Source organism: Diplotaxodon limnothrissa, linkage group LG11 (genome assembly GCF_057381915.1).
Source record: "Diplotaxodon limnothrissa isolate DT_005_m linkage group LG11, D_limnothrissa_male_GT1.1, whole genome shotgun sequence".
NCBI classification, from domain to species: Eukaryota; Metazoa; Chordata; class Actinopteri; order Cichliformes; family Cichlidae; genus Diplotaxodon; species Diplotaxodon limnothrissa.
Window position 1 is genome coordinate 37,621,085 of NC_140606.1, and position 15,586 is coordinate 37,636,670.

The 15,586-nt window shown below is 42.7% G+C and overlaps 1 protein-coding gene across 1 annotated transcript in view; it reads right to left on the minus strand.

Moving 5' to 3' along the window:
• gabbr1a (gamma-aminobutyric acid (GABA) B receptor, 1a) overlaps window positions 1–15,586 on the minus strand; it is a 141,621-nt gene that overhangs the window by 64,629 nt on the left and 61,406 nt on the right. The window contains exon 7 of the mRNA XM_085366700.1: window positions 7,680–7,814. Within this exon, the coding sequence (XP_085222826.1) occupies window positions 7,680–7,814 (135 nt within the window). The remainder of the gene's footprint in view (window positions 1–7,679; window positions 7,815–15,586) is intronic.

Below are 15,586 nucleotides of genomic sequence, written 5' to 3' on the forward strand. Positions count from 1 at the left end.
TGTTTTTTTTTTTACACCTTTTTACATCTTTAAAAAAGAAAGCTAACTGAGCGCCACTGTGGGAGTCAGCATATGATCGACGGCTGGACAGGTTACGTGTCTGTTCAGAGATTGTTGTGTTGTGTTGATCTTCTTAAACCCGTTTTTAATCATAGATTGTTGTCCATGCATGTCTGATATGAGTGCTACAGGATCTGTGCTGTTGTATGGTGAACTGTGGATGAAATAATGGCACAGTTGTTCCTTTACTGCTTGGAAACGTTTTTGGCCCTCAAATAACTACACATAGAGATCTTGTTGTACATTAATGAGCCCCAGTTAAGACTTTGTGAAGACTGTACCTGTCTATGAATTGACTTGTACTGCACCCCTACCCCTGAGGGTGTAGATGTAGATGAGGGACATAAAATAAAGTGGAAAGTTTGTTAATTTGGGTCAACAGAGCGTTTAATGTCATCAACTCAAACACTTAGAAAACCTGAAGTGTTTTCAGCTTGTTTTTGAAGGGGCTTCATTAGCACAGTGCCTGTAAGAGTGTAATAATTTAACTGAGGTCAAACCTAAGCTACACTCAACACTGGCAACACTCAAATAACTCTTCACCAGACATGAAAACAGTGACACGAGTGAAATGCAAAAGCTGCTGTGGCAGAAATAGACCCACGCAGCAGCACGCAGAGACAAGCAGAGTTCCACATCGAAGCTCCCCCAGAACCACAACAATATCTCTCAATTCTCACATCGACAGCTCTCTCGTAGCCTTGTAGCAGATCATTGCCCGTCTGTGGCTTACAGTGCTTTTAGAAAGGAAGATAGGGGAACAAATGAACACTGTGCTAAAAGGAGCTGATGGAGAGACCCTCCTTGATCAGTGTCCAAAAACAGAGGTTGCGTTTGCCTCCCCAGCACTGTGATGCAGGCAGAACGCATCCAGAAATAATTGAGTGTGGCGGTTAGGTGGTTGTGCCAGTGGTGGCGTGTAGTAAAGAGAGACAGATCCCTTTGTGTGCAGGGAGAATCGACTGCTCGAGTTGAGGGATTGAGGCGGAAATGAAGAGTGGGAGAGAGCCACAGAGAAAGCTAGAGAATGAAAGGAGGAAGGAAGGAAGGAAGGAAGGAAGGAAAAAACTGGGGTTGTAATAGAGCAGCCCAGCTCCAGGCAGAGACAGACAAAGAGGGCGAAGAGTCAGAAAGTGGAATAGAGTCTTTAACGACGAGGAAAAAAAGGGTGGCAAACTGAGAAAGCCCAGAAACGAGAAAGAGGGGCAGATGCCAACCGCTAGAACTGATTGTTCTCGATGACTAATCTCTGGATGAAACTTCAATTATGGGACAAAGCTAATAAGCAGAGCGCCGTGAGTGACAGAGAGGCAGATCAAGAGAAGAAAGAATGAGATAAACAAAATAAACTGAGTGATGAAGGCATAAAAAGCTGAAATGCTTTCAACAAAATCACAGCAGCAGAAGACAGCAACGGATCTCTCACTCTTTTAAAGATCTGGGTTGTGTTTAATACTTGTCATAAATACTGTACGTATATTATGATGCTGTATTGAGGCCAATAAATATTCTTTGTCATAGACAGCAGCGCAGCTGTCAGTCTTGTAAAGTCTCAACACTAATTAAAGATCCTTTCTGAAGTCTTTTAAAACTGCGTTTGCAGTGTTCAGCTGCACAAAGCAGAGAGATAAATGGCAGCGTTGTCAAGGATTTTATCAGCTTACAGCCCTCTCCATGCTACGCAGAACCAAAGTTCACCACAGAGACAAAGGAACATGGGACAGCATTGTCTTTTTAGCCTGTTTGTTTGGCATCTGGCTCTCGTTCTCTGCAGACAAACTGCTGTAACAGAGCCTCTTTTGTTCGCTTCTGCGGTCCGCGCTGTTAATTTTGCTAATAAAACAACTGGAATGGGATTTTTTCCAGGATTGAAAAAGGAAGCCAACACAAAAAATGGCAAACATGCAGTTCGTCACATGACCACTTGAGGTTGGTCCCAAAAGCAAATCAGTCTCCACAGACTCACACATTTTAAAGCCAGATTTTAGCATTTTGGCTAATACCATGTTTATAGTTTCGTAGCAAGAACCTGCATGGATGCAACACAAACACACACATATCTGCTAATTAGTGCCCAGTAACAGAATAGTAAAATATTTGAATCAAGAGCGAAACACGCCTTTCTTGTACAGGCTGCACCATAAAGCAAGTCGTAACATTAGTCGGATAATTCCATTAAAATGCTTCAAAAGGCACCAACAGCACAAAAACAGTCAAAAGGTCCAGTTCAGTGCTTTCAATTAGTGGAGGTGAGGCAGAGCAGAGAGCTATCAGCTGCAGCTGCTTGTGCTGGCCCACCTGTCAAAGCTGCTATTCCCCTGCGCCTTCAAGTTTTAATACAATGGTTGAGCTATAAAATAAATTCAGTCTCTGTGTAGTTGTCACAAAGTTTAGGTCTAAGGATTCAAACTTTTTTGTACCAGGCTCTAAAAATGCGACATATTTGGCCATTTTAACATGAGAGTTTGGGAACTGACTCGTTTACAGTAAGTGACTCTACATTGACTTAATGTTTTAGCCCGAGATGTTCCTGCTTAGTGTGAGCTGATTACTTAGCAGCCCCCTGTCTGCTCATGTTTACAGCCTGGTATGAGCCAATGCAATCCTTTAGAACAGTCCTATGGAGGGTGAGTCTAAATATAATCATTCATAGCTCCAAAAAAGAAATGCTGAAACTTTGAAACTGGGCTTCACAGCGCTAAATTTAGTGTTGGCTTACAGAATAACACGACTGATTTGGCTATTTAAGAATTTTCTAGATTTTACCATTTTAGCTAAACGTGTGGGATCGTTATTTGCTGTAGTTCTGTGATCAGGGAAATGTAAGGTACAGGTGTGAAGGCCAAAACATCCAACAGCATATTTGACAGATGAAGCTCTTCGATGCTGAGCAGCTCCTTTACATCTTCACACCTTGCTGTTGCTAAAACCTTTTTCCAAACTTGTGCAGGCTGGCAGTGGACACAGTTACTGTTTACAGCAGTTGCTTTAGCTAACCATCTACAAACCTCTTTCAAATATAAGCCGATTCATTATTTGCCGGAGATGCTGACACAGTGCAAAGCAAGTTGGCATGTTACTAAATATTTTTGGCATATATCAATACATTTCGGAAAAAGGTACACCATTAAAAGTACGCCAAATCAGCTCTTCAGAGTTCCTTTTTGCAAAGTGATAAAGAAATCCTTTAAATCAACGTTCACTCTAACAGGAAAGAGATTCAGGAAACTTAAATGACCAGTTCAGAAATGTTTTGTGCACAAACATGTTATTGCAGAGAACATAGGTAAAGGCTCACAGGACGTATCGCCACAGAGTCCTAAACAGCAGATAAACACGCCTCAGATTTAGGATAAAGCAGCAATCGATATCAGAGAGACGACTCTCAGAGGACACTGGATTGGTTTAAAAAAAACATTAAGGGAACGCGTTGAAAACACATCAGATATTAAAAAGAAAATCAAAATCACGGATATCTATACTGGACTGGGTAATGCGTGAGGAGCGAAACGTTGCCATCTGTTTCCGAAGCATAAAATGAAAATGATCAACCTACCCAGCACCCACTGCACATTCTACATCTTACATGGATATGCCACCCTTGGCTCCCACTGACCCACCACCAAACAGGTCATGCTGAACAATGTTACAGGCAGCATAGCGTTCTCCGCAGCTTCTCCAGATCCTTTCACGTCTGTCGCGTGTGCTCAGGCTGAACTTGCTCTAATCTGTGAAAAGCACCAATGATGGATTTCAATCAATGGTGAAGACAGAGGACATCCAGCCCTCAGGCCACCCTCGTGATGTCTCTTTCTGTTTGGTCAGAGACATTCACACCAGTGTGTTCTGCTGGAGGTCTATTTGTAGCTCTGGCAGTGCTCATTCTGTTCCTCCTTACATAAAGGAGCAGATACCAGTCTTACTGATGGGTTAAGGACCTTCTATAGCCCTGCAAAGCTCTCTTCGAGTAACTGCCTTTCTCTTTAAATCTCCTTCATGCTTTTGTAACTGTGCTGGGAGACACAACAAACCTTGTGGCAATGACACACATTGAGGTGTCATCCTGGAGGAGTTGGACTACCCATGCAGCTTCTGTAGGCTCCAGGTATCACAGTAACACTGACTCTGTTTTGGCGGTTGTCTTATTGTTGCCCCTCTAGTGCACCTGTTGTTAATTTCATTAAAACCAAAGCAGCTGAAACCGATTAACAATGCCCTCTGCTGCTTAACTGACCAGATCGATATCTCACAGTTTAACTGATTTGATGTTATACTGTGTTTCTTTGATGTTTTTGATTCAGTTTTCTTTGTATAGCCCCGAGGCACGTCATACTGTAAGGTGAAAACCCTGAAACCTTTGTGAGCAGCGTATGTAGAACACAGCCTCAGACTTACAGACAACAATCACAACAATCACCAGGAAAATTTTCAATTTCAGTCAAGTTTGAAAGGTATAACATCGTGTACTTGTGGCTACAACACAAAACTAAAACATGACTCAAAAAGTCTTATAATCTGGGATATCGCATTAGAACATGCTTTATGTCATAAATCCAGACCTTTAGGTTCTATGACGCTGGTGTTCTCACTCCTTACATATTGCTCCAAATGGCCTTAGTTTAACTACTTATACTATTTTCACCCACTTTGCTGACACTGAAAAAACACGATGAAGCACTTTAATTACTATAAAACTTTTTACTATTATTCAAAACAGTTTTGTGTTTCTCCCGCTACTAATTATAGTGTAGGCGCCTGCTGCGTAAAACTAGGGAATAGCTTGGCTGAAATCCAACCAAACTACCCACACTAACTGCCACTGGAAAGGGAAAATGATTGGCTACATTCATAAACGACTGCAGTTTTAAAAGTCCAATAACAACTCAGTTTCATGACTGTAAAACACATAACAAGCTTCCAAAATGGAAGCACTAGTTGGATGACACCAGCACTCCTGAGGGGAAAATGGTGGAGAAAAAATCCATTTTGTAGGCAGCAAAGTAACAAAAACACAGAACGATATCCAGGAAATAAAGAAAAGGTTTTGTTTTATGGACAGAAGTCAGCAGACAGTTAGAGACAGATGTCAGGCCTCAGCCACTCAGAGGCCGCTCTGCAACCACCTGGCAACTCTCTTTAAAGTCAAATAAGAAGAGTGGCAACCAAATGCTGTCTATATTTTAACCTTGACAGTTATAGTTGTTGGTAGTTGCCTACTGTTGCTAGGTGAAATCAGATGCAAAAAAACAAAAGAGTGCTACATTGAAAACCTGCCTAGGTTGCTAGCAGGTTGCTAAGGTCGCCCATCATTGGTAGAACAAGCCGATTTGTCTACAAGCTCTCCCGAACTAATTGCTGAGCAGTTGTGAAACATGAAAAAGTTTCATGCAAGTTGGAAACCGAGACCTCTGCAATAAACACAAAAATGCAACTTTACTTTAAAGGTGAACAGTTTCAGGTTTGCATCCACTCCAAAGTTTCACTGCTGCTCAGTGAATACTTGGCAAGTTTTTGCAGACAAGTCAGCATCTTCCTTGCAAACTGTGGGCAACCGTGGCAACCTGCCAGTGACCACAGCACAGCAGCATATACCTGTTTACTAGGGGTGCAACGATATTCGTATCGATATTGAACCGTTCGATACAGTGCTTTCGGTTCGGTACGCATATGTATCGAACAATACAACATTTGTAATTTATTTTATCAATTTTCCTTCTGACGATGCTGTCTGTGTTGAGCGCTCAGTGAATCTGTGTTCGACTACTCCGCCTAGGCTGCACTGTCGAGCGCAGATCCACTGAGCGCTCAACACAGACAGCATAGTCAGAAGGAAGAGCGCAGGGCAAGCTAGCGAGACAGAAGTTAAGCTCTACTTGCAACAGGCAAATTGAACCTCATTCAGATCTGGCGTTTGGAATTATTTTGGTTTTCATGTGACGTATGACCCTGAAGGTAAGCGAGTCATGGACTAAAGTAAAACAGTATGTTGGATGTGCCATGCAATGCTCAATTACATTGGTGTGAACTAGTGTGTTAGCGCAGTTAGCTCGTTAACGTGTTGGCCGTCTAGCCCCATGCACGGAGCGATCGGCGGTAGCTCGTTAACGGAGATTTGCCGTGTTGTGGCGTTAAGGTCATTTCAACGAGATTAACCTGAAAGCACTAGTGGGAACACAACGAATATGACTGCACATTTACGCCGACATCATCCTAGTGCAAAGACAAGTGGAAGCAGACAAAAAAAAGCAAGCATGCTACTAACTTTAGCCGAGTCATTTAGACAGCTGTTAGCACATGATTCTCCTTATGCTGCTGAGAATATAGCCCAGAAGAAGCGGATAGTATAGCTTTTATTTTGGAAAGAGCCATTTCTCTGTAATAAACTCTCTTTTCCAAAGATGAGTGATTCCTCAATCAGATACAGGGCTTGCAATATCGCTAGCCCGACGTCCCGGAGCTGGCGATTTTTTCAGTCGGGGTACCAAAATCTATCTCTTCCCTGCCCGTCGGGCTATTGTAGGAAAAATATATGTCAATGCTTTTGCATTCTTTCAGAAATGTAGCTGGGTAATTATGTCATTGGCATCGGTGAGCCACTGTCAATATGTGACATATTGAAGTCGCGTTTGAATTTGCGCTTGTTTTTTTGCTTTCACTTTGCAATTGTGCGAACTGTGTATAGAGAGCGACAGCACTGATCTGTGAGTGATGATAATTTGTGCACCAATTCCTCTGACATCGTCTTATTAATCGTTAGCTTACTATGCAAACATGACAAGTGAAATCTCCCGCAGCTTACACATGTGAGAGGTTGATCGCGCAGAGAATCGCTGAGCTTATGTGAGTGCCTGTGTAAAAGCATTTCAGTTCTGCTGAGCCAAATAAGAGAGGTCAGGGTGAAGAAGTGACAGCCAAATAAAAGCTTACCACAAAACGGAGAAGTTATGACAAATCAGACTATAAGGCAAAAAGAAAGTGCAGCTTCATGGTTTCATGGACAAAAGAATTTCTGTGGCTGCAATATGACGAGCTAAATAACCAGGGCTGCACATAAGTGGTCCGCAGGTGCGCATTCGCTGTCAAAATAAAAAACACGCACAAGGGTTAGGGTTAAATTTAAAAACTGTACTTTTGAGTTAAAATATATATTTATAATTTTAATAAATGACAAATTAAAAAGGCATGAACATTTTTTTGTATCGAAAAAATATCGAACCGTGACACCAAAGTATCGAACCGAACCGAACCGAACCGTGAATTTTGTGTATCGTTGCACCCCTACTGTTTACCACTAATTCACCATGTGACTGTCTACAACCAACCAGCCACTCAGTGCCTTATTATCCTGCTGCTAGGCCTGTGTGACCGCTTGTTAACAAGATTTTAACAATATATCAAATATTATATATTTTAATAATATTCAGACTCTTATGGAGTAAAGGGATATAAATAATAATGGACACATATTTGGACGTTATGTGCACATCACGAAAGTAAATATGGGCAAATTCTACTTTGGCTGTTATTATGTGAAGAGATTTTCAGGTTAAGCCTCACGTTTGTCTGAAAAATGTAAACATCTGGAGTAAAACAGGAACAGCGCGAAGGAAGACACTCACCACTATGAGGTTCCACATGCGAGCTGCTTCAGCCACTAACGTGGAGACGCCACTGCAGCCAGGCATCAGGACGATCTTGATAGGCTCGGTGTACAGAAGGTCATACAGCAACTTTGTAGCTTCTCCTGGGTCGCACTGGAAGGACAAAAACGACAGAGTGAGCTTTAAATGGATCGACACAGAAATTAATTAAGTCGAGACAGAAGGTGATGCAGAAAAAAACTGAGGCGATAAGACTGAAGGAGACAGATGGAAAAAAAGAGGAGCGAGAGGAAAAAAAAGAAACAAATAAGCAGTGGAGACTGGGAGATGGAGGCGTCTCTAAATAGAGTAAGAGAACAGAAGAGAGCAGATAAAGTAAAGGGAAATGACATCGAGGCAGTGGAGTCACAAAAAGGCCAATGCAAATGTGCGTTGAAAAGACAAGTAGGAGAAAGAAAAGGACAAGTCAGGGAAATGGAAAGAGCAGCACAAGAAAGGGTCACGACAAAGTAGAAGAAAATGGCACCAAAGTAGCACAGAGCAGTAAACAAGCAGATGCAAATTTGAAGAGAAAAGATGAGCTGCAGTAAGAAAGAAAAATGCATTATCTGCAGAGTTTCACAGCATCCATACAGCCCGCATCGCCGTGTCTCATCAACACGCGCCGCGCCGCTGACAGATCAGGACATTAAAAAAAACAGGCAGAAACAAAGAAAAGCGAGCACAACGATCACAACGGCAGCCATCACGAGCCATTACAAACCTCCAATAAAGTCATTTACAGCGTGTCTAGGTGGCGAAAGTGTGGCTGAATGATCCATCACCACTCTGTCAGCCACATTACAGACGTCTGCACCACACTGCTCATCAGAGTCACAGTTAAACGGGCCTGACACATCTAATGATTCGGCATGGAAGAAGAGATATGGCTTTCAAATACAAACACACACATGCATGGCTAAAAAAAATACACTCTAGATGAGTGTCACAAGCAATCGAATTGCAGATGGTGATGGCAACAACCAATAAAGATCCTAATTGGGGCGTTTGTCTCGATGGCTGAATTGTCTCGTTGAGGCAGCCCTGTGATTTTTCTGAAGTGGTAATCACCAGTCGAGACTCAGGAATGTGAAATGGCCGGGCTTCTTGTTGATTGATGTGTTTTCCATTAACTTTAGATTGGGTGGAATTACAGTGGTTACGTTTACATGCAATTAAATAATTCAATCAGAGCCCCATTAAGCAGCTCTGACAGCCAGACTTCTGACGTAAATGTTGCTGTATGATTTCCTGGATTGATCCTAATCAAAGGGGGAACTTCAACCGCAAAGACCACACAAAGACATTTAAAAATGCCATCATGACGGTCACTGCCCACCCTAGACAGCCGAGATCACTGCCTCTGTCACGACTCCTCGACTAGGAGCGCCACACGTTTCTGTTTGTGTCCTGTAGGATTGATCAAAGGCACTATATAAACATAGTCACCATGGAACCATAAGATCTATCAACGCCCATTTCGATGCCTTGGTTTTAGCTTTATGATACCATTATCTTATATGTGTGAAGGTTCTCAGTCATCCAGGTCATCGTAGTAGGACCTTTTCCTTCCAAGCTCCTTAGACTACCATTATCTTACTTTCTGGAGCCAGAAGTCACCATATTTGAAGGCAGAGTGCCCAAACTTTTGGTTAGTATAGAGAGTCCAAAAGGCTCCATGGGACAGACAGAACATAATACAAGAGTTTTGCTCACCAAACTGAAGAATTCATTTCTTGGATGAGTTGTTAGTACAAATAACTGTAAATAAGGTCAGAATACTTGTCAGTTACTTGGATTAAAAACGTTCTGACAACATGAAAGAAATTTAGAGGTCCAGTTTAGTGACTCGAGTTAGCTGAGATAAAACCAAGAAGGCAACCACCTGTCAATCAGAGCAACTACACCCCTACAAAAACAGAATGGGCATGTTAGAAAATAATACAATTAAAGTAGTTATAAATACTGAAAAGTGCTACTTTTTTTCTGTTGCAAAGTCCGACACTTAACCATGAGGAGTCCACGAGGAGACTGATTTTTGGCGCACATAGGTGTGCCATGAGAAATGATCAAGTGTGCCATGGAGATAATCACGTTTCACCTGATTGGTACGCTAAGCAACCAGTGTGAATAACGGGCAGAGCAATTACATTCTCTTCCACTAGAGGGCAGTATAACTACCTGCTCTAATTAAATGGGTTGCCAACTGCCAGTAAGACAGAAGACGAAGAAGAAATTACATGGTCATGCTGCAAGTGAGACAACGCAGCGTGTAATAGTAATAGATAAATATTTGAAAAGTAGTTAATCTGACCTGGAGAAAATTCCGACCCAGATGAAGGCCCAGCGTGAGCAGTGGTCGGAAGAAAGACAAAAAAGGTATATAACTGGGCGCGGGGAGAAATTATGCTTTTTGTGACATTTGTGTTTGGTGGCGTGACGTGTGATTCTAAAGTGAAATGTGTGCCGTGGCTCCAAAAGGTTGGGAAACACTGCATTATTTCATGGTTCCTGTGCTTTATTGTGCCATGAAATAATTTAAACTGTCACTGCAGCTTATCAACACACCTTAACATCTGACTGGTTACCCAGATAACAGACTCATGGTTGGGGGTGGTGTGGACTTGTGGCAGCCAGGTATCCAAGAATGCATTTCAAACTACATCACAAGCAGCAGTGGCGGGAGCAAAGCACCAAACTGCAAGTAAAACGTTGAAATCCTACAATAAATACACTTTTAGGAGTTTTAAGGTGAGAACATAGTGCTATAAATTTCAACTATCTCGTTGATTTGCTGAGATAGAGCATATTTACAAAAATTCTCCAACATTTTGTGACATGTCAGGTCCCATTAGGCTAACAGCCAGCTCATCTCAGCGATCAGCTGATCGGCCAATCGGAGCTCATGATGCTTGCTGAGAACAGCCTGCTCCCAGAACACTGTTTTCAAAACCCCTCACCTCTCACTCGGGGGTAAACACAGGATATAAATCACAGAGATGATATCTAACCGGTGATGGTTTGTTCATTTTCAGATTAAAGGTAAGCTTCATAACTGGATCGTTTTAGTGAACCATGATGCACCACTGGAGTGTTGTATTCTATTTTCAACAGAATCATTTGCTTGTCTTTATTTCATGATGTTCAGATGTGTTAAACTTGTTTATGACACCTTATTTTCCAATAAAACCAACATTAAAAATATTTTAAAACAGAGAGGAAACTGAGCATTTTCACCAAGAGCAGAAACATCTGGACTTGCATATTGATGATGTTCCTGAAGAGTAATGTCAGGCCTGTTCCAGAGATGATCAAATCATTCATTTTTAATATTTATCCAACTGTATTCTAAACACCAGCTGCCTATTATAAGTGATAGAAGTCTACTTGAATTATTAGCTCTGTGTGTTTTTTTCTTTGATGAGCAGTGAGTGTATAGATGCATAGCGACTGCTGAACTGTCGCTTGAATAATCAGTAATATTGAATTTAATCTGCCGGTGTACACTTCTTTACCTCATCCAAATGAGTCCAGTGTTTATGACCTTTTAAAATAATTTCACATTAACGGCCCTTTTATAGCTGAGCATCTTGCCAGAGGGCTTTTAAAAACGTGTGTGTGTTTGGAAAGAACACAGGTAATTAGGTCTCTTATGTGCTACTTTCATCGTAAACATTAATCATAAAACGCAGTAAAGTAAACAATGAAGCTGAGCTGATGTCGTTGAGTACGCTGCATCCTCCTGTCCTCGGATGTCTGGACTCCTGAGTGTACTGGTCCAATAGGAACTAACAAGTGTGCAATACAAACTCTGAGAAATACCCACTGCGAGCCCGGAACAAATCAATGTTTTTGATTAGGTCAGTGTTTGATTAGGCCCCGCCCCTTGACTCTGATGGGCGGTGTTGACAGAAGCACAGAATAATTAATAATAGCAAAACAACTGCTTATGTTTTTAAATCAAATTGATATTTTTAATTATTGACAAACAAACTGATGTGTTTATTTTTAGCCCTCCATGAAAAACACAATTCCAAAAGATGGACGGGCTGGGAGTAGAAAGCAGTGCAAACTCCCACTGTGGATCCTGTTTGAGTGGATTTGTAAGACCTCTGAATTAAGCTGGATTTTGCCGTTTATCTTTGCAGAAATTCTGTTACTTCATGACAATATTGACCAAAGCCGAATCATTTCAGTGATTAAAGTTTTCAGGCGAATGAATGAGTGTGAAATTGCTCCCTCAGTCTATCATTATTTGGTGGGTTAACACAATTAATATTGACGTGGTAAACAGCTTCACAACATTTGTGTTATTTAGGGTAAGTGCTTGCTCAAAGGGAATCGTCGGGTTTCTCACGGTCATGTAAGGCACTGACCTCACTTTGAGTGCATAACTAAAACTGAACTGAACAGAAACAGCCAAGCCTGTGCAATGCAACGCAGACAGGCTGCAGGTCTTCTTTCCCATCAATCACCATACCTGCTCATTTCACAGATCACTTCAGCTCACTGGGTGAAATCAGCTGGATACAAACCACATGGTTCTCAGCTCCTCATAAAAATAACTGTTGCCTTATCTTCATATAAGCGACACACTGTCTTACAGACTACCTCAACTTTTGTGTGGACACAGTCGCCCCTGCTAAGACGGTACGGTGTTATCCTAATAACAAACCGTGGGTAACACAGGAAGTCAAAGCTGTCCTCAACATGAAGAAGAAGGCTTTCAGGAGCAAAGTGAAGGAGGAGATGAAAGCAGCACAGCGGGAGGTGAAACGCTGCCTGAGGGAAGCAAAGGACACCTACAGGAGGAAGGTGGAGCAGAAGTTGGAGAGGAACAATATGAGGGAGGTCTGGAATGGTGTGAAAACCATCACAGGCCACAACACCAAGAAAAGCACAGTGGGGGGGACTGTGGAGAAGGCAAACGAACTCAACAACTTCTTCAACAGGTTTGACCAGCCCACAACCCCCCCACCCTCACCCTCACCTTCACTACAGAGTCCTCTCCCCACTCTCCTGCCTCCCTCGCTTCCCCCCCTTCCTGACACCATGACACCCCCCTCCTCCAATCCCTCTCTCAGCAGCAAGACATCTCCCCCCCTCCCCTCCTCCCAAACATCTCCCAGTGTCACAGTGGATCAGGTCAGGAGGCAACTGAGGAAGCTTCGCCCCAGAAAGGCAGCAGGCCCAGACAAGGTGTGTCCTAGGATGCTAAAGGCGTGTGCTGCTGAACTTGGGGAGCCGCTACAACGAGTCTTCAACCTCAGTCTGCGACTGGGGAGAGTGCCCGCCCTATGGAAGACATCCTGCATCGTCCCGGTCCCCAAAAAGAACCGGCCCAATGAGCTGAATGACTTCCGACCGGTGGCACTAACGTCACATCTTATGAAGACTCTAGAGCGGCTCTTCCTCAACTCCCTCCGACCACAGGTACAACATGCCCAGGACCCACTACAGTTTGCATACAAGGCGGGTGTCGGAGTGGAGGATGCCATCCTGTACCTCCTACACAGAGCCCACTCACACCTGGATGGGGGAAAAGGCACGGTCAGGATCCTGTTTCTTGACTTTTCCAGTGCCTTTAATACCATCCGGCCCTGTATGCTTCAGGAAAAACTGAACAGGATGGAGGTGGACCCCTGCCTGGTGGCTTGGATCTCCGACTACCTCACCGACAGACCACAGTACGTCAGGCTGAAGGACATCACGTCTGACACTGTGGTCAGCAGCACAGGAGCACCACAGGGAACTGTGCTGTCCCCTCTTCTCTTCACCCTGTACACCTCTGACTTCTGCTACAACTCTGAATTATGCCATATTCAGAAGTTTGCAGATGACACGGCCATCATGGGGTGTATCTGGGATGATCAGGAAGAGGAGTACAGAAGTCTGGTGAGGAACTTTGTCGCATGGAGTCACACAAACCACCTGCAACTCAACACCTCAAAGACTAAGGAACTGGTTGTGGACTTCGGGAGGTCCAGAGAAGGTCCACTGCCGGTTCAGATAGAGGGGGAGGAGGTGGAGGTGGTCAACAAGTACAAGTACCTCGGGCTGTGGGTGGACAATAAACTGGACTGGTCATGCAACACAGAGCACCTGTATAAAAAAGCCCAAAGCCGACTGTACTTCCTCAGGAGGCTGAGGTCTTTTAACATCTGCAGGAAGCTCCTGAGGATGTTTTACCAGTCGGTGGTTGCTGGAGTACTTTTCTATGCTGTGGTGTGCTGGGGGAGCAGCACAGCAAAGAAGGACTCATCCAGGCTGGAGAAACTGATCAGGAAGGCTAGCTCTGTGGTCGGCATGAAGCTGGACACTCTGGTGACAGTGGCAGAGAAAAGGACATTAAAGAAACTGATGGACATTATGGACAATGCTGGGCATCCTCTGCACACGGCCATAAACAACCAGAAGAGTCTGTTCAGTGACAGGTTGCTTCTCCCCAAGACAAGAACTAACAGACTTAAAAACTCCTTTGTCCCACACGCCATCAGACTGTTTAACTCCTCTCTGGAGGGGAGAGGGAGGGGAGACAGGAGGACAAAGGAGGGAACAACTAAGCTGTAGTGCCTCTTCACCTCACTGTGCAATACCTTGTGCAATACTTTTTGTAAATAGTCAACAGTGCAATAGACTCAATACTTGAAATGTGCAATTCACTTGTATTTTTATTTTTATTCCTATTTATTCTATTTATCCCCTTTGTATATTTTATTTATATTTGTCTCTGTATTTATATATATGTGTGTGTGTGTGTGTGTGTGTGTGTGTGTGTGTGTGTGTGTGTGTATATATATATATATATATATATATATATATATATATATATATATATAACAATTCTGTAACTGTAACTTCGGTCGTTGCTGTGCTTTTTGGAAGTCGAATTTCCCAGAGGAACCCACCCGAGGGATTAATAAAGTTCTATCTTATCTTATCTTATCTTATCTTATATGAAGAAGATTGACGCCTTCAGCTTGTTAAACAGTGTCTTTCCCGAAGGTTGTTTGTGTTCTCTGTCACTGTGGCTGTGGGCTGGCTGCATGCTGAGGAGAAGCTTGTTAGTTTTCTTGTGTTACAGTGTTTTAACTTCATTCTGAGCAGTAATTCACCGCCCACGCTAATTATCTTTGAGTTATTTCATCAATCTGTCCTTACCACAGCACATTACACGTTTAATAACGGCTTGTTTCCATCAATTTCGCAAATAAGTTGCTGCCTAATATATGAAGAATTAAAAGTGCAGTTTCTGACCTCGTGGACGTTCTTTAAGAATTCACACTGAGACAACTTGCTTAGTCAGGGTTTTGCTAACGCTCTCTCTATACTGTATATATGTAGTTACACTAACAGGCTTGCATGCAGAGCTTTACTTTAAAATACTTCTAATGATTGCAGCTGAATGTGTGCAAAGAAAATGAACAAACATTCGGCACACATTAGTCAAAAACTACTTCTCAGGTAGAAAGCCTAATTATTACAGATAACGAGTAAATTTACAATAAAACAGGCTTTCATTTTCTGTGAAACGGCACCCTCATTAAACCTGACACTGGTGTTTATCAAAAAACAAATTCAGTTTTACCCAGCAGCAGTTAGATATTCCTCGCACTTTCCACCTTCATCTTAATATGATGTGGCTAACAGGCCGCACTGGTATGAAATGAAGGGGTCTAGTCTGGAACACAATTGCAAAATGGCATCAGACATAGTTGAAGCTTTCAATCATTCACTGTTTCTGTGCGCGCAGGAAATTAAATCTTTGCTTGAACAGAAGCAAAATTGAAACACTGGGCAGCAAGACGAGAAAAGACTCAAGCTGTTTCAATTCATGACAAACCAGCGCAAAAACCCAGTCGCTGGGGATCAAAAACATATTTCCT